The sequence below is a fragment of the Pteronotus mesoamericanus genome, unplaced genomic scaffold (assembly GCF_021234165.1).
Source record: "Pteronotus mesoamericanus isolate MK-2021 breed Mesoamerican mustached bat unplaced genomic scaffold, CSHL_Meso_final scaffold_232, whole genome shotgun sequence".
In the NCBI taxonomy this organism is placed as follows: Eukaryota; Metazoa; Chordata; class Mammalia; order Chiroptera; family Mormoopidae; genus Pteronotus; species Pteronotus mesoamericanus.
Genome location: NW_026555311.1, coordinates 13,592,460 through 13,618,206, shown reverse-complemented (window position 1 = coordinate 13,618,206; position 25,747 = coordinate 13,592,460). Strand labels below are relative to the sequence as shown.

Below are 25,747 nucleotides of genomic sequence, written 5' to 3'. Positions count from 1 at the left end.
AGTTCTTTTTCTGGAGTTTTGATCTGTTCTTTCATTTGAGCCATATTTCTCTGTCACCTCAATTTGGCAGCCTCCCTGTTTATTTCTGCATATTAGATAGAGCTGCTTTGACTCCCTGTAAAAGGCACATGTTTCATTATAAAGGGCAGAGCTTTAGGTATTCACCAGGCAATGGTAACCAATTTGACCACTTTGTGACACTGTATGTGGAAGAGGGGTCAGAGACAGAACAACGCTACTTGCTCAGTCCTCAACCCATTTCCAGTCACTTCACTCCAGTCTCATGAGACTGGCGCCCCCTGGCTGTTGCCCCTGTGGTGGTTCCCAGCATGGATGAGTTTGCAGAAATTCTAGCACCATGGGGGCCCTTTAAAACGGACTCTCCTGAGACACCAGCAGTTTCTTCCACTGCCCCAACTGCCAATGGTTTTTGCAGCCAAAAGTTATGAGGCTTTATTTTTCTGATGCTGGAACCCTGGGCTGCATGGCCTGGCTTGGGGTTGGGATTGCTTACTCACCAGGTGTCCTTCCCAGTTTTTATCTACCACATGTGAATGTGGGATTGCCCGATTGCTGGCCGTGAGTCACTGCTGCCTTGTCTCTCCCTCTCTGCTGCCGCCTCACCGTTACCACACCACATCCTGTCTGCACTGGCTCCCTGTCTGCATGAATATTTCTTTAAATCTTTATTGTTGGGCTTCCGTACAGTTTGATTTTCTGGCAGTTCTGGTTGTTTTTGTTTTGAGGTTAGTTGTGACCCTTCTTGTGGTTGTGCAAGGAGGCAAAACATGTCTACCTTCGCCTCCATCTTGGCTGGAAGTCAGCAAACTCTTCAGTAGGTGAAAACTTCTTATTTGATTATGGTTAACTAAAGTAATTGTGAAGTTAAAAGTTTTTGAGTCTTATTTCCAGTAAAGTAGTAGAAAAATCAAGAAAGATTAAACAACCAATATATGTTGATTCAAATGCATGAATGTTTATCCTAAACTGTCGATAAAATGTATATATGGGGGAGGAGTCTTTGTGCATAGTATATCTAGCTCCATACATGCCCAACCTTATCACTTAGATTTACTAATGGTTTATATTATACCATAAAATGTCTTTAATGGGAAACTGGGCCTGTGATAAATCCATGCTCTGAATGGTAAAAAGATACATTTAACATACAGTAAGTTATAAGTTTCAACGCAGTCTTCAACATACAAAAGCAAACACTTCTCCCAAATTAAGACCATCTCCTAAATTTATTAAAATGGGTTTCATGTGCTTGTTTCTGCAATACCCAGATATAAGTACATTTTTATTCTAAAGCAAACATGACACTGGCATGTTAAGTACTCACTTTTACCTTTAATAACAGGCACTCCATCTCTGTCTGACACAACAATAGCATGGAGCCCTTCAACACTAGAAAGGAAAAAAAGTTAAAATATTGTAAAATATTTCACTTTCTGAAAATATGTACATCAAAATCATAATAGTGATTTTCATGTATATTTCTGAAAGAACCATGGAAATACAATTATTGAAATCATATGCTCTAATGTTTTCCAATACTTTTCCAGAAATTCAATGAATGTGTTTCATTTACATATTTATAATCTTTATAATTTTATGTAGTTTATTGATAAAGATCTAAACATAGCTGATTCTCCATTAAAGTTGCTAATTACTCATGGTTTACAAAACTATGACAGATTATCAGCAATGGTAACAATGACAAAGACTTTTCCTTTCATTTATTCTAATAACAAGTGCCCACTATTTGCGGCAGTGAATATTTAAAATACCACGCTAAGTGAAAACAAACACAATGCCTTCACAAAACTTACAATCTATAATGGAGGTGGGTAGTTGATTTAGACAGGTGGGTCAGGGAAGGCTTCCCTGAGGAAATGACAGCTTAGCTCAGATGTTATGGCACTAAGAGAAGGACAAACAGACCTCTCTAAGTTGAAGGAACTGGATGGGAAGAATGACGGTCCCAAAGCAATCCTTTTGGCCATGAGTATGTAAGAAGCACTAAGGAGAAGGGTCAAGACCATATATCTGAAGTTACAAAGACCTGGGTTCCACCCAGGCTCTCCTGCTTACTACCATTTGTTACCGTGGGCCAGTAATAAAACCTCTCTAAGCCTCAGTTAACAATCTGAAAATGAAGTGAAGTATACTTTCCAGCTATTGTGAAATTTAATAAAATAATACACATAGTGATTGGTACACAGTTTACATTAAAAAATATTGTCAATACCAGGGTATCATCTGTACTTCCCCAAGAATGACATAACTTATCACTGCAGTTTAAGTATTAAGTCATTAGTGAGAATTCCTACAGCACAAAAGTACAGTGTTAAAAATTATAATAAGGAAACAAACTTTCAATATTTATGCAACTATCTTGTAGCAACTATCAATATTTACTTTCTTATAACTATCTTGCAACACATAGAGATTGCAATTCAGGAATATGCTCAGTGTCTCTACTATATAACCCAGAATTATCCATTCCTTATTGTGTTAACTTTAGTATTTTAACTTCGAAATGAAGAATAGTCATATTAACTTAGGATAATGAAATTATATTTTTAAAAATTCCATTGTCAAAAAACATTTAAGTCAGAGAAGTGTTACTGCCATTTGAAGAGAAAATGCTACAAAGCCATTTACCTACCTTACATTAAAAATAAGAATGATGAAACAATGTGTATAAATATTTACTAGTATTATTTTCTATAATCATTCAATCCTGATATTAGCAATGGATTAAAACATGCCCTATACAATACACAATACAAACATATTCTTCTAAGTTAAAAACTAGGTTATACAAACATGTATCTTGCACATACTCAGACAACCACACATTATTTTGTGCAGTTATCAACAGCGCCATCTCTTAAATATTTCAACAGAAGATTGGAAACCTACCTATCCACTGAGAAGAAAAAGTTAAATAAGTTATGACACACATATGCAATGGAATACTTTGCAGACATAAAAAACAAAGCAGCAGCTCTTTATGTACTGGAAGGACTGTTCTCAAAGTTATAAATATTACCTGAAAAACCACATGGTTTTCAAGAGTGTGCAAAAGAAGCAACTTATAAAATAACACATGAAGGCATACACGTATGTTGGAACAGACTAAATGTTTGTGTTGCCCCCAAAATTCATATATTAAAACCCAATCCCAATGAGATGGTATTTGGAGGTGGAGCGTTGGGAGGTGATTAGGCCACAAGGGTGGAGCCCTCAGGAATGCACTTAGTGTCCTCATATGAGGCTAGAAAGCTAGCTAGCCTCCTTCCCTTTGTGAGAATATGAGAAGTTTGCATTCTGCAACCCAGAAGAGGGCCTTCACTTGATCGCAACCATGTTGATACCCTCCTCTCCGACCTCCAGCCTCCAGAAGTAGGAGAAATAAATTTAGGTCATTTGTAAGAAAATATTCAATCTCTGATACCTTGTTATAGCAGTCTAAACTGAGACTTCTGTGTATACATGTAAATATGTGTTTACATACATGGTTGCCTATAGGTAACAGTGGGTGCCTGTAAGAGAGGAACTCTATGACTGAAGGGCAGTGATGAGAAAATTCTCAATCTAAGTCCTTCAATTAACTTTTGAATATTGAACTTCATGAATGTATTACCTACTCAAAAAATAAGGAAATTAAAAAATAGGTAAAAGAGCACTATAAAAGTGTTTTAAAAATCGGTGTCACCACAGGTAGCTTCTTTTTTCAATTAATTAACTTAAATGCCAACTACTGCACTGAAAGAGGAGATGGAAATAAGATGACGTTCTTTTTAATAGACTTCAAATTCACAGAGAGAAATGTCCAACAAAGCAGAAAAATTACTCACATACTTAGAGTAACTTCTTAAAGAAATCAGGCCACAAATATAAGACATTTCCAATTACACACATAATCAACAAAGAATAACATGAATAGATTTTTACTAATAATTGAAAATCACTATGATGCACTGATAGGTACAGTATACATTTAGAATCAATTAAATTTTATGAAATATTCTGCAGAAATCTAAACCTTACTCTTACTAAAACATCTTTATTCCAAAAAAAAAGCAAATGCTACATCAGTAATGAAAGACATCATACTTAGTTTTATTCATATAATGATGAAACGTTTTGTTATTATAAAATACAATGTTGTGACTATTTAAGCCTGAGACTGCCTGGGTAACAACTAGATTTTAAAATATAAATCCAAGAACTATATTTAACAGATAATTTTTTAAAAGAAACAAAACCACATTCCATTAGTATTTGCAGTTGTCTGACTTGGTTGAGAGGTACAGCACTATACTTAGGACCCACAGCTCTAAAGCCAGGCTGCCTGTGTCCAACCCCTTAACTTCTTCATACGTCTAGTAACAAATCAAAGTGTGTATTCTAGTATTTTATGCCTAAGTGTTCAATATTATTTTTTCATCCTTTTGGCTCTTGCGATGCAGTATGCCTACTTTGAAGAAGAAATCGTCATGAATATGAATCACACTGTCTTCAGTCATCATGGTAAAAAACACCACATGGTACTAATACTTTTCCTTCCATTATAAAATAATTTTCATTATGTTTTTACAAATGTCAACTATGCTTGCATTTCTGTATTTTTTTCATCAGTGTGATATTGCCCCCGCCCCCACCATCATCAATTTTAGCATATTTGAATATGCTAAGTCTCTAAGAAGACAAATACAAATAAATACAGAAAGCCTTCATTTTTGTAAAGTTCCAATTTGGAAACATTTTAATTATCAGTTAAGTAATACCATTCTCTCTCAACAGCATAGGTCAAATTTCAGTAAGTATGGTATATTAACTGAATAACTGCATAAAGTACAAACTTCACTAACTTGTTTATTTCACAAATCACTATGTAAATAGTTGTAAGTAACAGACAAACTTGTGATCAATAACCAGTCCCATCACTTTTTTCAAAGCATGTTGGTGATTGATCACTGAGCATCTGCTGTACAGAGTGCAAAGCATGTACTTCTATCTTGTCCAATGATATTAAAAAAACAACTGAAATAAGGGCAATAAAGATGAAATACAGCAAAGAAATGAAAAGTGATAATGTTAGAAGTGAAATCTGAATAGAAAATAAATGGAGTTAAAAAAAGAAATAGGTGGCTGAGAGAAATGTTGATCTTATCATTGTTCTGCACAAAATGTGCAGCCAGAGAAACTTAGCAAAGGTGGACTTATTGACATAAATGAGAAAGTGGTTGTGATGAAAAGGATCAAGATGTCCCAGTGGAAGTAACATTGCCAAAAAAAAAACCCCTTCACATTAAAGAACTCTCCAAGAGAAATTTCACAACAGTGAAAGTACAACGGACAAAATGTTGAAAGCTGATCCAAACTTAGGAGAATGCCAATTTGCCATAGCACAGAAAAGCTGCCTGTTCCTTATATTAAGCATTAAGCATATAGCTTCCATAAGTTTTCTACAAAGAAATAAATATACTCTAATTCTCGATGTTTATACTGTGCAAAGCTAGAACTGCCTGTATTGCTAATCATTAGGTTCAGTACAGAATCAGCAGGCCATACTAAGAGGAAAAGAGTAAAAATTAAGAGTAAAAATTAATTTAAGTACTGTATTAACATAAAATCAATGGTAACAATTAAACAGTTGTTTAGTACCTCAATAGTGTCTTCTTTCTGAATATGTAACAAAAATATAGATAAAGCAAAACCAGAAGATGATGTCATTAATTTTTAGTGGTTGGTAATTAGAGTAAAGGCACCAGTAAATAGGCAAGTCACACCAAACAATTCAAGAAAAAACTCAAACAACAGGTTTTCTTCCCCCACCTCCAGAAATAAACTGACATCTAAAACCTTTTTACCTTTAAACAGCTTCAGAGGATAGAAAGTTTTCTTAAAATATAAAAAAATGTAAAGATAACATATTCTGCTATAGTATCTCAAGGGTTAAATTATTCTGAAATATGAAAATAGATGTCTCAAGTTATTTTCTTCTCTCGCCCACCCTTAACTCTAAGGTATCATTTTATATTTAACTAAATGTGAATTTTAATTCAACTAAAGCGAGAGTCATTTCAATCTGTAAAATTTCTAAAATGAAATTTTCTGTCCTCAACACAAGAGCCTAATGTATAATATGGTACATCAAATGGATTATGTGCAGGCTAAAGAAAGCCTGTGAGTATTCCAAGTATGAAGTGCTGCCTAGTTCTCACATGTTGGGTTATGTATACACTTGACAATTAGGTCTTAAAAGCAATATTAAAAGTAAAGACAAACCCTGGCTAGTGTGGCTCAGTGGACTGAGTGCCAGCCATCCTGCGAACCAAAGGGTCGCTGGTTCTATTCCCAGTCACAGCACATGCCTGGGTTGCAGTCCAGAGAGGCAACCACACGTTGGTTTTCTCTCCCTCTCTTCTTCCCTTCACCTCTCTCTAAAAAGTAAATAAATAGAATCTTAAAAGAAAAAAAAAAGGTAAAGACAAGTTCTTAATCTGTTTCCCCTTAAAATTACTCTAACTACTTCAGAGTATAATCCAGTAAACTGCTATGATAGTATATTTGAAAGAACTCTAACACGGCAAGAAATGAGTTCTAGCCTTCTGGTATCCATGAGCTGTTTAACTGTAAAGTCTTTTAATTTCCCATGTTATTTATTTGCAAATTCAAAGGACATCACTTATGCTACCTAGGACTATATTAGGTATTTATAGTATAAAATAGTATATGCATGATATACATACAGTATTTGTCTAAAATAATAAGAAACAAATACTACATAAAAATAACATGTTATGTAGAATTTATTTAATGATAAACTAACAATTTTTTACCTTGGTAACTTTTTATACAGGAATCGCTTCAGGTCCTGAAAGAAGATAGTAAAAAAAAAAAAAAAAAAATCATATAATGACGTGCCTTGTATTAATTCTCTACATCCTGTCCTACTCACATTCCAGGTACCTTAAGTCATCGTTCATAACCTTTCTTGCTTGTTTTATTTCTCTTTCTGATTTCAACACATTAGTTCTATGACTTGAAGCCAAGTTAACACTTTTCTCTAAACCTCAGTTTCATTATTTGTTGAGTAGGACCTATGTCATAAGATAGTTTTATAAGTTTATTAAGAAAGTAATTAGCACATCTGGAAATGGGAAACACAAATATGTATTAGCTTGTAAAATTAGATAATACTTTTCATATTATTTCATATCCTGTTGCTACTGGTATATTCACTTGAAAATGTATTATGAACATCTCCACATCTATATATAAACTTTGTTACATCATGTTAACAATCCTGGGTAAGTTGAATTACTTCCTAAAATTCAACTTCCTCACATGACTAAATATATGACAATGTATGTCAAGTGTTTAACATGGAACATAATTAGGACAGAAATAGAAGATTATTTTATTTTGTCTCATTACACTCTCTCATCTGGGGAATTTCATGGACAATCAGGTATCAATTATGAGCTCGGCATAGGTGTAAGTCTGATTTGTTGTTTTGAACCTCTAAACTCTACAGTTCTCCAAATCTGAATGTTCATTTTATTTCACATTGTTACTACCAGTTTATCTTTGTTCTCATTTTAAACATACAAAAAAACCCTCAAGTCATCATGGTTCACATAAAATTCAAATTTCCTCAACCATTTTGTTCCTACTAATGGCACTACCAACCCCATTATTCAGCTTTGAAACTAAGAGTAACATTTAACCCTAACCTCAAATTTGCCATTTTAAATCACCTCTGAAGTACAATGTTTTCAGAATGTTTTTCTCCTCCTCAACTGACATTCAAGTTTATTCTCATTTTATTATTTGTAACTTGCACTAACGTCCTGCTTGGTATGCTGGTCTCATGTTTCTAATCCATGCAGTTCTACACAGTGCCAAGAGATATTTTCCACACTAGAGCCATAACTGCAGTGATTCTCAATTTTGGCTCTGGGTAACATATCAGGAGCATTAACAGAGACACACACACACACCACTGATGCCTGGGTTGGAGGTATTCCCCAGATGATTCCCTGTGCAACCAAGGTTGAGAACCAATGTTTAATGGCTCTCAACTATTTACCGAAGTATGTATAAATTCTTTAGACATTTGAGACTCTACAATATGGCCTATGACTTAAGTTTATAGTCCTGTCAACCCCTTCTACACACCCTTAGCTCCCACTAAACTGGACTATTCCTCATATACCTCTCCCTTTCCTATCTCTGTGACTCTGCTTAGGCTATTCATTCTGTTAATAATATTCTTCCCCTCTTATTTTTTTAAAAAAAACTGCAACTCTTCATTTAGAGCTAATATCAACCACCAAATCTTCCAATCAAACTTTCCTGATAGACACAAACCAGAGACAATCCCTCTCTCCTTTGAGTTTTCTCATAAATCTATGATCAGTTGCATACTATTTTTTAAAACTGTAAAGGCCTGAATGAGAGGAATTATACCTTAATTATTGTTATTTCACCTACAATCCTATCACAGAAACCTTTGCAAGGCAGATGCTCAACAGATTTGATTACGCCTGACTAATAAGTTTTCAAAAATACAGGGTCCGGCACAATTAACAATCATTTTTTATTACAAAATATTTTATTATAAAATCATAAGCATGTAGTTTTGTAACATAACAAAATATTTTATTATAAAATCATAAGCATGTAGTTTTGTAACATAACTCTTCTAAATGAAGAGTTATGTTTGTAACATAACACACTCAAGCACACCATATGACATCGTAGATGAAATGTTCAAATTAAAACTACATTACTATCCTACCAACAACACTCAAGCAGGCGTTACTTCTGCTGGACCCTGTATAATGGAAGACACCCAAAAATGAGTGATAAATAAAACGTTGCTTAATGTTGAATACATAATGTTACAACCGAAAAAGAAAGCATATTCATATTAATGCTGAATGACTATTTAGTGTAATGATTACGAGCATGGATTCTGGAGCCACACTGCCTGGGGTATCTTGACTCCCAAAGTACTAGCTGTGTAACCTGAGGCAAGTTACTTTGTCGTTCTGTGCCTTATCATCCTCATTCATAACACAGGGATGATAGTGCCTACCTCCTAAAAGTTATAATGAATGAATAAGTGTTCAATATTTAGAACACTCATCATGTATATAAGCAAAGAAATAGGATGCAAAATATAAACATTAGTATGAATATTAATTTCCTGCTGTTTCTAGTAACTATTAAGTTGCCTGAACTTAGAATTTGATGTGCTAGAGACATCAGTTGGAAATCAACTAAAATTGCTACAATAAACCTAGAAAGACAACCATGACCACTTGCTGAAAAAAGGATTCCAGGCAGCAAACCACTTTTTCAGAAACTCAAAAGGGTAAATGTTCAGAGACTCCCTTATGTATGGAGGATTTGGTGAGTGGAAACAGTACCTTGGTGTCCTCCATCCCCATTCCGGCCCCGCCTCGGGACCCAAGTATATCCATTCATACTACTCTCTCACTCCACAGCCTAGAAAAAATAATTAAAGAGGGAGGGGCAAAACGAAACACATTTCTACTCGGGAGGCGCTACCTCTCCCCGCCCAGTAGTCTCCAAACTCTCCACCCTCTCCTTACTCTTGTGTCGGGGTGTTAACTCACATCCGCCATGATGAACCCCTTTCTCCCGCAGGTTCAAGAGCCACGCCTGAAAAAGAAACTCCTGGTGACGCTCCCGCCAAGTCTTCCTCACCCTTCCCACCCCTACCCTAGTAAGCGGGGTGAGCCCGCATCAGAGTCTGGCAAGAATCTGAGCCCCTAGGACTCGCGGATTCCGAAAGGAGTACGAGTTCCCAGATATCATGTGAGTAGCCGGTTTCCTTAGCCAACTCCACATCCCCAGCCCCCAGGATCTAAGCCCAAACGAAAACGGTAGGGGCGCCCACTCCTCTTCCAGCTCAACGCCCGCACCACCTGCAAGGCCAAGCCTGAACACCTGGCAAAGTGGCTCCAGTTACCCGGCTTTCTGGGCTGCCTGGATATCCGTACGGCAGTGTTCGTAGCTGTCTGCTGTCACTTCACAGACAGAGCCTTCGGAAAGCCGCCGTCACATGACTTGTGACTTTCTCTCTGCTCCAGGAAGCAGTCCTTACCCCTTGAACGCCCAATGACACAGGATTTCCGGGGAGGCGCCGCCGACTCTGGGAGCGCGCGGACGTACGTCTCGCCCGGCCCCGGTCTTCTTTGGCTCTCCGTAGGCTGTTGCCTCCTGCGCCTGCGCCTACGCCTGCGCCGACGACGGGACGTAGGGCCGTTAAGACACGGGCAGTTGGAGAGAGGATTCGTGTGAGATCGCTGCGTCTAACCCCGCCCTAAAGAAAGCGTGATAAAGGACATTTTAATGTGGAGCATATATGATTTTCATTAGTTTTTCGGGGTCCAGTATCTTAAAACCTTTTTTTCAGTTGAAAAAGTTTGAGGGGATTGTGTTGCAAGGTGAACAGCAAGCACCAGGTTGCCTTTTATTAGAAATCCCCAAATGTGCCCAATTTCCTAGTGTCTTGGCTTTCTCTTGTGTACCACCCACTGCTTTTTACTCATGGTCTTGTCTAGACTGAGTTGAGGAGCCATGGGCTGTGTGGAGGTCTCACCATTATGTACGCTCCTCAGCATATGCAGACGTTGGACAACCTTCTTCCACGGGTTCTTCAATTAGAAGACCAGGCCAGTAGGAGTGCCCATGTTACTTTTCTGTTTGGTACCTTGCTTGTTTGTGCATTTAACCAAGACCTGCAGTAGGTAGCAGGAAGATGAGGTGTACAGGATCAGCAAGAGTACAGAAAGGATTAACTAGCTCAAGATGTGGCGAAAAGAACTGGATGCTTATTTCCTGGTTATTCCTAAGAAGATGAAATAGTAAACTACAAAGCTCCCAAATTTACACATTTTAAATGACTTTTAATTATTACAAGTGAATTTAACAGTTCCATAGTGACTGTCACTGAAAATCACTTCCTTTTCCTTATTTAAACCTTTTTGATTTCTTAGCATCTGGAAGACAAGCTACATCTATTTTAGGCCTTCACTGTAGTCGCTTAACTCTTAGGAGATGGCATTTAAGAAACCACCTTGTCTGGTTTCTCTGCTATGTTTTTCTCTTTCCACACTATTCTGAGTGCATGAGTCTTAAATCTGCACCTTTTATCTGAGTTTTAGTTTCATATTTTCAGCTGCTTGTTGATAGATAATGTCTACATACATGTCTTACTGTCAGCTCTAACTCAAAAACTTTTAAGTTTTCCAATAAATTAGTTTCTCCTTATCTATGTCTGTATTGCTTTTGTGATTCTACGAGTCAGGTATCATGTTTGCATTCTCTTCTTCCTTGTGTCCTCTTCCCTAACAATATTTGCCTTTATGTATTTTTTCAGTTCTTCATTCAAACCATTATTCTATTCAGCCAGACTGTATTAGTAGCCACTTAATAATACCCAGGTAAACCCTCTTAAAACAATACACATCACTGCTGCTCAAAAATTTTTTAGTGATACACCTTTGCAGACAATGGCAAAGTTGACAGCCTGGCATTAACATATCCTTCTATTTTACTTCTGAAATCATTCTAATGTGAATCCTACACTCCAGCCAAATTTATTACCTCACTGTTCCATTGATAAGACTTTTATTTTTCTCACACTGGTTCTGGAGGTTCCTTTCATGTGGAATGATCTCTTGCAGGGGAGGAAAAACTTCCTTCTACCCACTTAGGTTTTGTGGCTGGGCCTAAGAATCTGATATAGGTAACAGGAGGATCATACACATTTATGTATTATTACATGTACATAGCAATTCTCAGAAGGAAAATGAAGATCCAAAGAAGCCATTAGGCATAAAAGTTTACATACTTTTTTACACACAAAAAATGACAAGTTGTGGGGATTTGGTAAGACAATGGGGCTTCAGGCTAGGAGCGGTACTTGTGGGACAGTGACTTAAATACATAGGGCAAAATAATGAGAGAGAAGGGTTATTTTAGTAGGTTTGTACAGGTCCATTTCTGCATCAATCCCCAGCATATGGTGTTAAGAATGTTCTCTTCCTAATAGGAGGAAGGAACCTTTCTTATGGGAAATATTAAACCTGATTTTTGGTAGAAAAGCAAGGTCAGAGAGCCCTTACTGCATCTTCTATTTCTTAGTGCCTTCAGCTCAAAATATTCAATATGCCAAAATGACATACTTTGGGGGGGCATGTTCTGAACCCCTTCATTCTCTACCTTAGCTATTTCAGTCTTGTTTTCCCTGTAACACCTTCTCATCCATTACAGTTTCTCTGTTTGATGTTTTAAAATATCAGTTGCTTTACAATATTATGTATACAACATAGTGATTCAGCATACTACTATGAACATCCCAATAAGACCTGTGCTCTAATGTATTATTCATTTCAGTTAATATGCTCTTTATTTATGACTGGTTCTTTTTATGTTTTCCCTCTCAATTTTTTGTTTTCTATCTCTTTCTTAAAATTCTCAGTGAATACATCTATTCTTCCCCTAGATGATCTTTATAACCAGTGTTTAGAACTGCATTTGATAAATGCTTGTCTTTATTTTGTTTAGTTCTTTTTCTGGAATTTTGTCATATTCTTTCATTCAGGACACATTTCTTTGTTTCATTATTTTGGCTGACTCTCTGTGTTTCTTTGTTTTAGGTAGATCTGCTACCTTTCCTGGTTTTGGCAGAGTGGCTGTAAATACTACATGTCCTTTGTGTCCTGTGGCAGTCCCCTTGGTTACTTGAGCTAGCTACTCTGGGGTGTCCTTTGTGTGGGTTGTGTGCCTGCCTATTTGAGCCTTGATTTCTGTTGGCACATCAGTGGCTGGAATTGAACCTTTAGGTTGACTGGCTGTGAGGAATGATTGTAATTACAGTGGACAAGCTATTTTGTGGGAGCCTGACCCCTTATAGTGGGATTCACTTTAGCAAGGCTCTAGTGCCTGCTGAATATACCCTTGAAGTATATATCATTCGTGGAGCTGGTTGGTGCTCCGGTGTGGTCTGAAGCTGGCCACTGGGTGTATTTATTCTGGTCCTTTTGGGGGGTGCTCTGTTGGAGGCCAAGGTCCGCTGCTGTCCATGCCTAACTGGTGCTACCTAGTAGGAGTTACAAAGTGACCTGTGATTGGTTGCCCCTTGTGCTGGGCTTGGAGGCAGCAGAGAAAGACTGGGCCATGAACTGAGGCTGGCTGTCACTACTGCCCGCCTTGGGGCTGCTTAGCAAAAGGTACAGGGCACACCGACGCCAGCTGCTGCTTGTCTGGAGTCTGTGGACCTTTGAAAGACTTTTTTCCCCCTGCATGAGCCAAGTTAGGCTGCTTGAATGGAGGATCCACTGGAAGAGGCTTGAGCTTGTACATCAGTTGGGTGGGTCAAGGTCTCAGAGGATTATCAGGTGGACCGAATGGTGTTAGCCAAGTTAATGGAGAACTCAGATTTATCCCCTGCCTGCACCTACCAGCTCTGTGGAGGGAGGGCTCAACAAAGGAACAATGGTGTCTATCAGCACTTCTATCCCTAGAGAGCTGCCCTGACCCCTGTCCCTTCAGCCCTTGCCCTGAAGCTTGTCAATTCAGCTTTTCACCATATCTCTGGTGATTTTCACACTGCTATCCTAGCGCTCAAGTGCAGAACAAGTGAGTTTGTGCATAATGCCTTTTAGTCCAGCAGTGCCTCAGTCACTAGCAGCCCTCCGTATTAGCTGCAATCCCACTGGTTTTCACAGCCAATTGTTGTGTGGACTTCTAGGCATTGGAACACCATATTGAGGATCCTAGTGTGGGGCTGGGACCCCATGCTCATCAGGAGGCAGAACTTAGCCTGCAACTGATATCCCTCCTGTTTCTTAATCATCATACTATGGGTTTGGGAATCACCCGTTCTGTGTCTTGGTCCCACCAGTCTCAAATTGGCTTATATCCTTAGTTACAGGAATTCTATTCAGCCAGTCTTCAGGTGGTTCTCAATGAAGTTTTGTAAGTTGAGATTTTGATGTCATGGAGGGGGCGGCAAACAGTGTTTACCTACTCTGCCTTCTTGAGACTGGAAGTCCACCCATCACATTCTTTTGAATGTGACTCCCGATTACCAAGAATAATTGATACATTTTTGTGCATAATTATGTCACAGTTCTAGTCTGTTTCCCTAATGAAACCGTGAGGTCTAGAGGGCTGGGTTGTTTTATATTTTGTTGTTTCTTGTCTAAGTTTCTTGCACTCAGCAGACCCTCATTCACCACTTGCGGACTAAAAGTGATTAAAGAAACCATCAATACTGGCCCTGTCTAAAACTTACTCCTCCATCACAGTTCCCCACAGAAGTTTAGGTGCAAATACAAATACAAACTCTAGCAAGATCTTTCAATTTCTGGAAGTCTATTTTTTATTTTAACAAAATTCTCCATAGTAAAGGGAAGTTGACCTCGAAAATGCTGCTCATTTTTCTTCCTCCTTTTGAGTGACAAAAAGGGAGACTATAGTTTTCCAAAATTTCCAAACACCACTATGTCCTCAGATTTAAAGAACTAATGAGATTTCTCATTTCCAAGTGTGGTGGTTTCTGAATTACAGCATGTCAATGGGAGAGTTCCTGTGTACTCTGATTGACTTGTTTGCATTTACACATGAATACCACTGCCAGGGAAAATATTTACTAGCCTAAAAGATTATCAGCACTACATAACAGTTTTCCAAAGTGGGATGGACGCGATGGCTCCTGATGTTCAGGAATAAGAGTAGAAACTGTACACATACATTCACATTTTTATCTCATCATCCTAATTTTCTATTATGTACAAAGCATATAAATATTATATCATTAATAAACACATATTAAAGTTCAAACTTTAATGGTTATATCATAGTCTTTGCTTCTGTTTAGCTTAAATTTCTCTTAGCTATTGTATATGGCAGAGATCTGTAATTTCTTAAATTCCTATCACAAAATCAATTATTTGGATTTTGTGTGGAAAATTCTAGTTGGTTCTCAAACTCATATGCAAAGAAGAGAGTCACTGATTCAACATACAAAAATGAAAATTTTATCATAGACTAAGTTGGTTTACAAAATTATTTGATTCTGGCTGTTTTTTGGGATATGGCCCATTAAGAATAAAATGACAAAGTCAGAGGCAGTAACTCTCTTCCATGCCACCATCCACTGTCATAACACCCAGGACTTACAGTCACCTCAGAAATCACTAATTTCCCTATCTCTAGCTTACATCAGAGGAATCACTCGTCAACATCCTAAAACTCCCCAACCACTTTTAGTGCCTGACAGAACCCAAAATTTGAAGGAGTAAATTAGTATTCTCCATGCCTATTCCTACACTGTTGCCTTAGTCTGGAGAATATACACACAGATTTTAAATTGTTACCAACCTGGAACTAGTCATCTAAATCCCTAGTCATCTGACTAAATAAAAATGACTTCTTCAAACTGTCTTCTTTCTAAGCCTTTTTATCATTCTTCACCCTCCCTCCACTTTAACAAACTGCCTGTTTCTTCAAGAAAATGCAAGCCATACCATTATCCCACCTACACTACATATCTACCTGCATTTGGATCCATCCTCTGCATTCTCTTGTGAAAGAATGTTGATGGTGTCTCTTAAAGTAATTCTTCCATCTTGACAGTGGATCCTATAGCCTCTGGACATAGCAGGTACTTAATGCTATTATCCCTTTTCCTCTATCTTCAGTTTCACTTTCTACTTGCCCCTTTATACCAAAATAAAAAAGTTAAAGATGTTCTCCCATGTAGTGAATAGTAAGGTCTCATCTAATAATTGGAAAAAAAAAAAATCCTTCTTTAGAAAACACATTCTCTCTCAGCTATCACCCTTTTTCTCTCTATTCCCTCTATAGCCAAATTTTTGAAAAGTTTTTAATCGCTGCTTCCATTTATCCAAAATCCAATCAAATATTTCCCTTGATTCTAACTTCTGAATCTCTCAAAATCGTTTACTTAGCTATATTCTTACTCTGGTCCAAGCCATCATCATCATCTCTCCTTTGACAATTTCCCCCTACATTCACTTTTGCCCTCCATTCTTCACACAGCAACTATAATGATACTTTTAAAAACTCAAATCTCATCATGTAACTCCTTCCTTAAAAACCACGAAGCTTTTCTACTGACTTAGGATAAAGTCCACTTCTCCTCTTCATGGTTTATACATGGGTCTTATGGAATCTGGCCCCTATCTTATTTTAATTCTCAAATTTTCCCTGGCTTCCTTATGCCATAATCATTTAAATTTGTTTTCATTGCCATAAGGTTTCTATGACTTTATCAATTTAACAACACATTCTGCTCCAAACACTTCTCTAGAATTCACCTCACTCCTACTCTCATCTTTTGGGTGTCAGCTTCCACTCACTTTGTCAGAGGAGTCTTCCCTGGTCCTCCCAAAGTAGGTTAAGTCTTCTAGATATGTGCTGTCACTGAACCTTGTAATTTTCTTTGTGGCATTCATCATAATTATAATGAGTTATTTTCTTAACATTTACCTTCCTTGCTAGATATAAAACTTCCTGAGGTTTTCTGTCTTGTTCAGTGATTAATTCCCAGCACTCAGTTCCCTGCCTGGGATATAGCAGGCATTCATACATTTACTGAATGGTTGAAAGAAAGAACTTACTAAGAATATAAAACATGATAACACAACCTATAGAGTGAGAACAGACCGTTTTATTCATTGAGATAAACTGCTGAGACTGAAAGACAAAAAATCATAGATCACTCAGAACATTAAAAATCATACATTTTCTTTAAGAGTTCTCACACAGGAAATTTTATTTTATATAAGTCTGATATTAACATTAAATATTTTACAAATCAGACATTTCATTTTTAAATCTAATTGTATAATTTAGAATGCACTATAGACAAAGTTTAGATTTCCTTTACCAGTTTCACTTCGTTTAACTAATACAAGGCTTCCATTAAAATTCCATCATACCTTGAAAATTACCTGCAGCTGTTAAAAACACATGACTTAGATGGAAAGTCTATGTGGCAATCCAAAAACAAACAAACAAAAAATAAACATGTAAGAAGCATTTAATACAAATAAGTTACAAAATATGATTTACATGTGAGTTTCTTCTCATTGGCATAGTTATCCAACTCAAAACAACTCATTTTGAAATTGATGCTTAAAATACTCCTATGTCACTGAAAAACTCCTACCATTTTAAATGGCAAGTAGTATATAAGATTGGAATGTCCTGATTCCTGTGCTGAAGTGACTGAGACTTCCTCACATTCATGCTGGGTGTCATCTGCTATGCCGTTACTAGACAGCTTGGCAACCAGTAATCCCAATTTTCAATAACAAACTAAACTAAGACATTTCAAGGAACACTTCTTACCACCTACGTATTTCCAGATTGCTAGATATAGGAAGATATAATTATATTTGAAGTATGGGCCTTACAACAGGGATCTGTTTTAAAATACGAAAAATATCAACAGAAAGAATTCACACTAATGAAATCCTGTGGACTGATTTTCAAAGTTAGAAATAAGAATATCCACTGCTAATGGAAGCCCTGCTCTGTGCAAACATAGTGTGGTATAAAATAATCACACATTTGAGGTATTAGCTGGAAAAAATATTATATACAGCTATACACGGACACATCCACAGAATATTCACAAATCTATTGGCCCCAAAACCAGCAGGTAATAAAATTAAATAAGGAATCTCATACCAAAAGGAAAAAGTTACACACGGAATTTACAAAAAAAAATGTGGTTACAAAATCCTTAATATAAGGAGTATGTTTTGAATTAATGTTTGAGGGAAAATGTTTCCATTTATATGAAAGTTTCTATTTAATAGTAGTAAAACCAAAAAGGAAGCCTGAATTCTAGGACTGTGTTGTCTGCCAGATTATTAAAGGGATACGCAAGAATTCCTTGAAGATCCTCATCCTACTCACTTTTTGTTTGGAAATTGTTATCAGGTGACTCTTTTCTTTCTCACTGGTTTATAGAAAGATTTATGGGTTTTACCTAGGCAGTAGCCCCATGTGGCCAATAGACAGGGCTGTTTAGCTATTTTACTAAAGATTAAAATTCTGATTTACTGTTCATTTTCAGAAATTCTTCTCTTCTGATAAGAAAAAAGATTATGAATGCCCTTTTAGTTTGCATCACTTAGTATGAAGATAGTAATATGGGTAATACTAAACCCAAACTTCATATGTGGAAGCTAAACAAATGCACAAATTATTCCTTTGAACCATTTAGTCCTTTAATGTAATACTTACTGAACTGGAAAAATGGCTCATTTGGTCCTCAGGCCAACACCAAGAAATATTTGAGATTGATTTATTTTTAATGAATACGTGGGACTACATTATTAAGTCATAGGAACATGTCACATATATTAAATTAACAGCTGCATTTTAAAATATTGCATATCAACAAATGGAAATCAAGATGTTAATTATTTTTCTTGGTAACTACTTTAAATACTAGTTTAGCTGAAGACTTAACAGGAAGAAATGTAAGCAAAAAAGTGCAATTAAAGTAAAGGGTTTGAATTTCACACTCCTGTTCCCGTGAACACCTGAGCTGACACAAAAGCGGGGTGTGCTGATGCCGTAAGGACTTTCTTTTCTCTACTAAATCTTTGTAAATCATAAATAAGAATGTAATGATTATGAAACAAGTACTTATTTAAGCATTCAAATGCCATCTATTTCAAAATATATTTTCACGTACTAGATAGGTTATAATTTGAAATTTCTCATTGTTGAGAATTAAATTCTCAGATTTCATTAAAATAAATTCTGAAACTTACAAATGACTAGCACCTATTTGAGAACTAAGGGATTAAAAAAAAGGTAGAAGAAAAGATACTACTTATTTTCCCCCAAATCCTCACAAGGACAATGTTGTTTGTGTGTATGTGTAAAAGGTATAAAAATGTAAAGCATTAACACATATAACTGCTGCAAAACTTCTAAAATACAGTAAGAAAAGCTAGTAATGCAATACTTAAAGAATGAGGGCTTTTAGACAACGATTAAAATAAACAGTACAAATTTTCAAATGAAACTGCAGGTAAAACTAATGTGACAAAATGTTGAAATTTTTAAAAGTAGCAAAGATATGAAAATCTCACATCTTAAGATAGCTAAAAAGTTTTCTAATTTTGTAGAATTAATCCCCAAATTCTAATACACTTAGTTGGACTTTTATACATGATATATGTAATATTAAGGATTTTATCTTTACTTACATATTTTATAAGTAGCTTAAATTGTTAGGCACTCAAGTCATTTCCCAAAATTGTTTGCAAATTTTATCAAACACATTTCCCCCAACATTTTATGAAGTGTAATGGAATGCAGCAATGCAACTGAAATACAGTATAATACTGTCCACAAGCCATGTATGACTTCTTCATATATAATTTCACTTATTTTGGTAACTTCATCTGCCACCAGGATTATGGGAAAGAGAATCAGTCAAGAGTCAATTCACATAAGCATCAACCACAATCATGGAAATATCCCAATAAAATAGAAAAATAAATGGATGAAATTTTTCATTTACAAGTTTTCTGATGCATATGAACTTTCACAATCAGAATGCTGTGACTTTCTTAAATTCATTCTACAGGCTCAAGAAAATATTTAAAATTGTATTTCTTTTAAGCATTACTATTTTTTTAAAGGTGGCATTTCTAAAAGAAAATTGGTTAAGCTGTCTAGCTTTCCTAGGGCAGTATGGAGTTTATTTTAATTCAATTAGATATTTCTATTGATTCATCCAGAAAGGGGGCACAAGAGAACATTTTTAAGAGAATGGTCATTTTAACAGTTTCAACAGATGCTATAAATTCACTACATACAGAAAAAAATATTTCAACAAAGGGATACTGCCACTTTAACCAGCATTCTCTCATATTTAAAAGAGAAACTTCCAAAGATGTGTTCATGTTCCATTAACTGAGTATGAAGCAAAATTAAAATGTTACAATGTTAAACATAGATTAGAAATCAACATTTCAAACCTAATATAGGCACTAAAAACTTCCATTTCCAGCTGATTTTTCAAATTTGTATTGTGGATTTAACTACAAGAAACTTATTCCTATGGGATTAATTGAGTTACTCAATGGTAAATAGACTTTAGCTCAGAATTTTATAAGGATAACTTGCTATAAATCACTATTCTACCTGCTGCTATATTTCTGTTCATTGTTACATGTGGCCAAACAGGTCATGCCCTGATCAAATAAGTGTGCTGTGATCTACTTACATGTTTAAGAGTTGGCAATCAGGTTAAAAGGCACAGAGCAAAGTAGTACTTTTTCCTATTACTTATTTGTAGAAGAATCTATTTACTTTTGGGTTCTACTTAAATGGTCACTAAGAAGAAACTGCAAATTTCCACAGGGGTGGGGGAACAGGTAGGTCCTTTTCTGCATAAACTTTAGTAGTCTTTAAATAAAGACACATACAGGGGTTGGCAAAAGTAGGTTTATAGTTGTGAGTACATGAAACAAAGTTTATTTTTGAATCCTTATCCATTAATGATTGTATCACTTATCTGTATTACAACTATAAACCTACTTTTGCCCTCCCCTTTATATGAACATTTGGGGGAATTTTAATAATTGGATTGCAAATGACATAACTGCAATTTACTGTTAAAGACCTTTTTGTTTAATATCTATATAGCCATTTCCTCATATTTTCTTTAAAATCTATCAGTATAGCATTTCATTTCTATGCATGGCTTAGCAATTCATAAAACTAAATAAATAGCAAATTGATACTCTACACCAGTTCATTTCTCTCAATATATATTTTGGAATATAATGGCAATATTAAAATAGGTAATAATGCTATAAGATTTTACACAAAGTTAAACAGCTTTTGTTTTTTCTTTTCTTTTTGAAAAAGTTTCACTGTTTAAACTCCACACATTTGACATCTGACAAGGAACATGTAATTTTGTCATAGAATATTTATTTAATCAATTTAAACTGAAGTGTCTCATGGAGCTAAACATTAAAAGAATTTAAATTTTAAAAAAAGTCAATAACCTTGTACGTACACAAAATGATCATCCCATTAATATTTACATACAGAAAAAAATGGAGAATTAATAAAACTGGAAACTGCTACAGGTGTGACAGTCCTTTCTTTAGACATTTTTAGTTAGCAATCATATAAGCTTACAGAAGCATAACTAAAATATTAATTTTAGTTTTTAGTTTCTTATTATTTAAAGGAGTCAGTAGGTTATAAACAGCCCAAGATTTCAGGGACCAACTATTCAAGTTTAGTTTTTATCAACAAATCTTCTTTAGCTCTCATGATGAAACTAACTCACAGAAAAAATAAATAGTATGCTAAAAGATATAAATATAACTCCAGTTCATCCTCCTTTATAAATACTGGTCAGCCGTTCCAATTCTTTACAGTTATCCATGCTCAAGGCTTCTGCCTTCCTTCGAAGTCGCTCATCTCGGTACACTTTTGCTGCATATTGCATATCTGTTTCTGTTAACAAACATAAATATTTTGCTAAGTAAATAATTTAGATCACTGAGTTGTTTAAACACAAATGATGTTTCATACATAGAAGCCCTTCAACATACTTTTGTTAACTGACTTTTTAAAAAAAGAAAGAAATCCAAGTGCTACTCTTAAAAGCCATTTGGAAACCCAGCATGTAAAACAAACACAGAGCTGTTCTGGAAAAGAAACAGGGATAGAATTCTATCAATCTTTTCCCTCCACTCCTGTCCCCAATGGTTTAAGAACTGCTCTAACGCATCATCTTCACTCTTTACCCTAAAGATATCATATGTTATTCAATACCACTACTGGTTGTTCTTGCTGTGACGTTTTGTTAAGGTTTCACGTTATTTAATTATGCCAAGACTTAGAAGTGGAAACTTTTGAAATTTTGTTCTGAGTTTGCTTGAATTTTAAAAAAATATATACAATAACCTTACTGAAGGAACACAAATGAGGAAAAAAAGATTCTACTACAATTACAGTAGCGATATTCAACAAGTACGTACTTCTGAGGCTGCCTTCAGCATGTGGAATGCATTTTTACTAAAGAAAAATAAATGAACTAGAAATCAAACATTCTTCAGGGAAGTTTTCCTTATTTTCAAAATTATTTCAAAAATAAGGAAAACTTCCCTGAAGAATGTGTTTGTTAACACTTCTAAAGGGTGGCAGTACTTAGAGGAAAAAAAGGAAAACATTGTAATTATAAAAGGAAAAATTTGGTTATTTTTTTGAAAACAGTCACCAAAGTAGTAGTCATCAGCCACAACCACAAAAACAATACTCAAAGGTATGAATGTTATCTATTTTTAAAGATCATCAGAAATGATCTTTATTCAATCAAATCAGGCTTGGATTTTAACAGCTAAATAAAGATCATTCTACCCCTTTAATTTACAAATGAGACACTTAGAAAATCTATTTGCAGCTGAGTCTTCCCAAATGAGGTATACAAACCAAAGTTCACAGGGCTAGTAAATAAATATTGGAATCTAGACTCCAATCCAAATTTCCCACTCCTAGTATAATATTCTTTCCATTACCTCAAATTATTGTATTTTATAAAAACCTATTTTACCAATCTAGACTTTACAGAGGGTTAGAAGTGACTCCAAAACAGAAAAACCCTGGCAAAAGAATATACATTAGCCAATAACCTTTTTGATGTTATTAATTTATAAAACAAGATAATCTCAACAAGTGAAACATTAAATCAATGGATTAATGTTATACTGAGTCCCTCCCCACTTCCATTTTCTTTCAAAACTAACATGGATATGCTGAGTTTGAATTTTATTTTGAAAATTTCTAACCTACACAAAAGTACTATGATGAACATCCTAAAACCCTTTACCTTGACTGATTAATTCTTCATATTTTGTCAAATTGCTTTAGCTGTCTCTACAATAAAGCCTATTGTTATTGTTGTGGTAGTTATAACTTTGCAGAAGTGTTTGAGAATAAGTTACAGACATCATGACCTTTCATTCCTAATTACTTCAGCATGTTTTTAAGAACAATTGTTTTCTCTTATACAACCACAGTAAATTTTCAAATTCAGAAGTTCAACAATGATATAATACTATTATCTAATATCTAGTCCATACTCGAATTTCAACAATACTTATTGATGACAAAAAGCCCCACAAACACCATTTAAGTCCTTGCTATGTGCAAATGCTGTTACAGGACAAATGTATATTAAAACATTCTGTCTCATTTAAGTATTGAGCTCTGATTATGTAGTGCGCAATTCTAGACTATTCCTTGACTAGGGAAACTTGCAGTAATCAATTCCCAAGACTTTGAATAAGTTTTTAGATGTTAAACATTTGATAAGCTTACTCTGTTGTCTTTCTTTCCAGCAATTATTTCGAATATTAGTCACATAATCTTCTTCCACACTCTTTTCAACCTTTTGTAACAACATTCCTTTATATTCATTTTTAAAGTCCTTGTTGACATAATAAACGACACCCAAGTTTTCTGTCTGCATTTTAATAGTTTGCCCTGATCCACTGTAAAAGAAAATGCTTGTTATTTTTAATTAAAACTGTACATTCTGATCTCCTACTATAAACCAAGCTAACAACATAATGAAAAATAATTAAAAAGTCATTATTGGTAATCATGTATTTACATTATCTCAAATTGCTAACCACTACAATTTATGTCATAAAACGTAATCATACTTTATTTTTTTAACATAATCATTTTAATATACTATATTCTTTTAAGTTCTCTCAATATTTAGTTAACAAAAATCTTATTTGGAAGAAATAAAATGTTACTTCTTATTTTTAGACCAGTGTTTTTAATACTGTAAAATCTCTGGCAGTATGATTTTACAAAGTTTCCTATATGTTCATTTTATTACACTGAAGGGTTCTAGAATAGATGCAATTACATTTCTTCTATGTACTGACCTCCTATATAAAGTACATTATGGAAAAATACTTCATGAAAAAGAAATATGTTTTTATTTAATCAACATTTTACAAGAGAAAAGTGAAGTTACTTCCCCCATAATAACACAAACCTATGTAGGATTAATGACAAGTCTATTTTTGTATTTAATGTCAACATATTACTTATTACATTAAATTGCTATCAAACTTAAATAGTATAGCACTTCAGTTTTTATCCACAATGGAACAGAAGTAAACTAACAACATGTTTTATCACTTAAGTAACTATTTTAAAAATTAGACATTTTAAAATCTGGAACACTTGTAGTAATAGAAGATATAGCACTTAAAAGTTTAAAAAAGTACAAGGCCTTTTAAGGAAAGCCAAATAAGAAACAAAAGCAATTCTTTTTTGTAAAACGTCCTTTAGCTACTTACGATCTGGGGTATAAGGAATAAGGAGGATTAGAGACCATCAATTGACTTAGTAGTGACACGAGGATCAATACAATAATGGGCATCAGTTGAATAAACACCGAAAAACCTCCCTATAAAGAAATCATCAAAGAACAATGAATTGTAATATAACTATAGTTGTCAATAATCTAACAGTTGTCATGCATTTTTAGAGGTAGAAAGGATATTTGAAATCTGGTTCAGTGCTTTCAAATCTGCCTGAGTGTACCAACTTTCTGAGGTGATTCTTAAAAATACAGCTTTCCAGGTGCTTCCCCTAGTGATCCCGATTTGGAAAACACTGACACAACCTGATCTTATTTTACAGACCAGAAGTTCTCTCTTTCTCTCCCACACACAGACCCTATCAATATGCAGCAGGTGCACTTTTACTTTGGATTTGAGGGTAGAACATGGAGGCTGATGAGTGGTACAGTGGGGGCACAGGCCTTTTAATTTATAATCTAGTGCTCTTTCCACTTACCTTTCTACTTCATGTGATTTAATTGCTGTGTGCAATTAGGTATAACTGCATTAAAACAAGGAAAGTTACATTCAATTTAAGTTTTTCAGTATAAATTCTAAGTTCTTCAGGACCAACAAGAAGTAACCTTCAAAATATGTACACCGCAGGTTATCTTCATGAGAATCATAGAAAACCACATTTAAAGGTGTCATATTGCCCAACCGCCCTCCACTTTGACTTCTACCCACTGGGCTACCCCAATACCTTTAAGGGACATTCTAGTCTCTATTGAACAACTCTGGTAAGAGAAAACTTATTACTTCTGTTTAAAAATACTTGCTGTATTTTCAGACAGCTCTAATTGCTTTTCCTGAGCTGAAATTTGTCATTTTATAATTTCTAATCATATCATAAACATACATCTCCTCTTTCTTCTTCTCTTTCATGTCCACTATGTCGATGCTGATGTTGTTGGCTATAACCAGCTCGTCCATTTGAAAATGAATGGACACTACCTAGAAAAATTAAAAGCAAGGTTAAATTAGGGAGAGCAATTACGATTAAAAAAATTATATTTTCTTTTACAAAGAAAATATTTTTAATTTTTATTTATATTCTTTTTGTGGTTGCAATAAAACTTTATTTATGGACACTGATAACTGAATTTCACTTAATTTTCACATGTCACAAAACAGTATTCATCTTCTGACTTTTTTAAACATTTAAAAAATGCAAAGCCATTCTTATAATTCATGGGCCATTCAAAAGCAGTCTGAATCTGGCATTAAATTGTAGTTTG

At 35.1% G+C, this 25,747-nt stretch overlaps 2 protein-coding genes across 5 annotated transcripts in view; both read right to left on the bottom strand.

Annotated features, from left to right (window-relative positions):
- Nucleotides 1–10,143, bottom strand: part of LAMTOR3 (late endosomal/lysosomal adaptor, MAPK and MTOR activator 3) — a 35,460-nt gene extending 25,317 nt beyond the window's left edge. The window contains exons 1-5 of one of the 3 annotated variants that reach the window (XM_054591694.1): nt 10,025–10,143; nt 9,669–9,714; nt 9,459–9,537; nt 6,861–6,895; nt 1,346–1,410 (exon numbers count right to left, since the gene is read on the bottom strand). In XM_054591694.1, coding sequence (XP_054447669.1) covers nt 1,346–1,410; nt 6,861–6,895; nt 9,459–9,512 — 154 coding nt within the window. In that variant the 5' untranslated portion in view covers nt 9,513–9,537; nt 9,669–9,714; nt 10,025–10,143. The remainder of the gene's footprint in view (nt 1–1,345; nt 1,411–6,860; nt 6,896–9,458; nt 9,538–9,668; nt 9,715–10,024) is intronic. The other 2 variants (XM_054591695.1, XM_054591696.1) reach the window with 2 other exon arrangements.
- Nucleotides 10,144–16,833: 6,690 nt separating this feature from the next.
- DNAJB14 (DnaJ heat shock protein family (Hsp40) member B14) overlaps nt 16,834–25,747 on the bottom strand; it is a 45,166-nt gene continuing 36,252 nt past the window's right edge. For both annotated transcript variants that reach the window (XM_054591689.1, XM_054591690.1), the window contains 4 exons: nt 25,369–25,463; nt 24,465–24,574; nt 23,464–23,636; nt 16,834–21,597 (listed from right to left, as the gene is read on the bottom strand). In XM_054591689.1, coding sequence (XP_054447664.1) covers nt 21,473–21,597; nt 23,464–23,636; nt 24,465–24,574; nt 25,369–25,463 — 503 coding nt within the window. In that variant the 3' untranslated portion in view covers nt 16,834–21,472. The remainder of the gene's footprint in view (nt 21,598–23,463; nt 23,637–24,464; nt 24,575–25,368; nt 25,464–25,747) is intronic.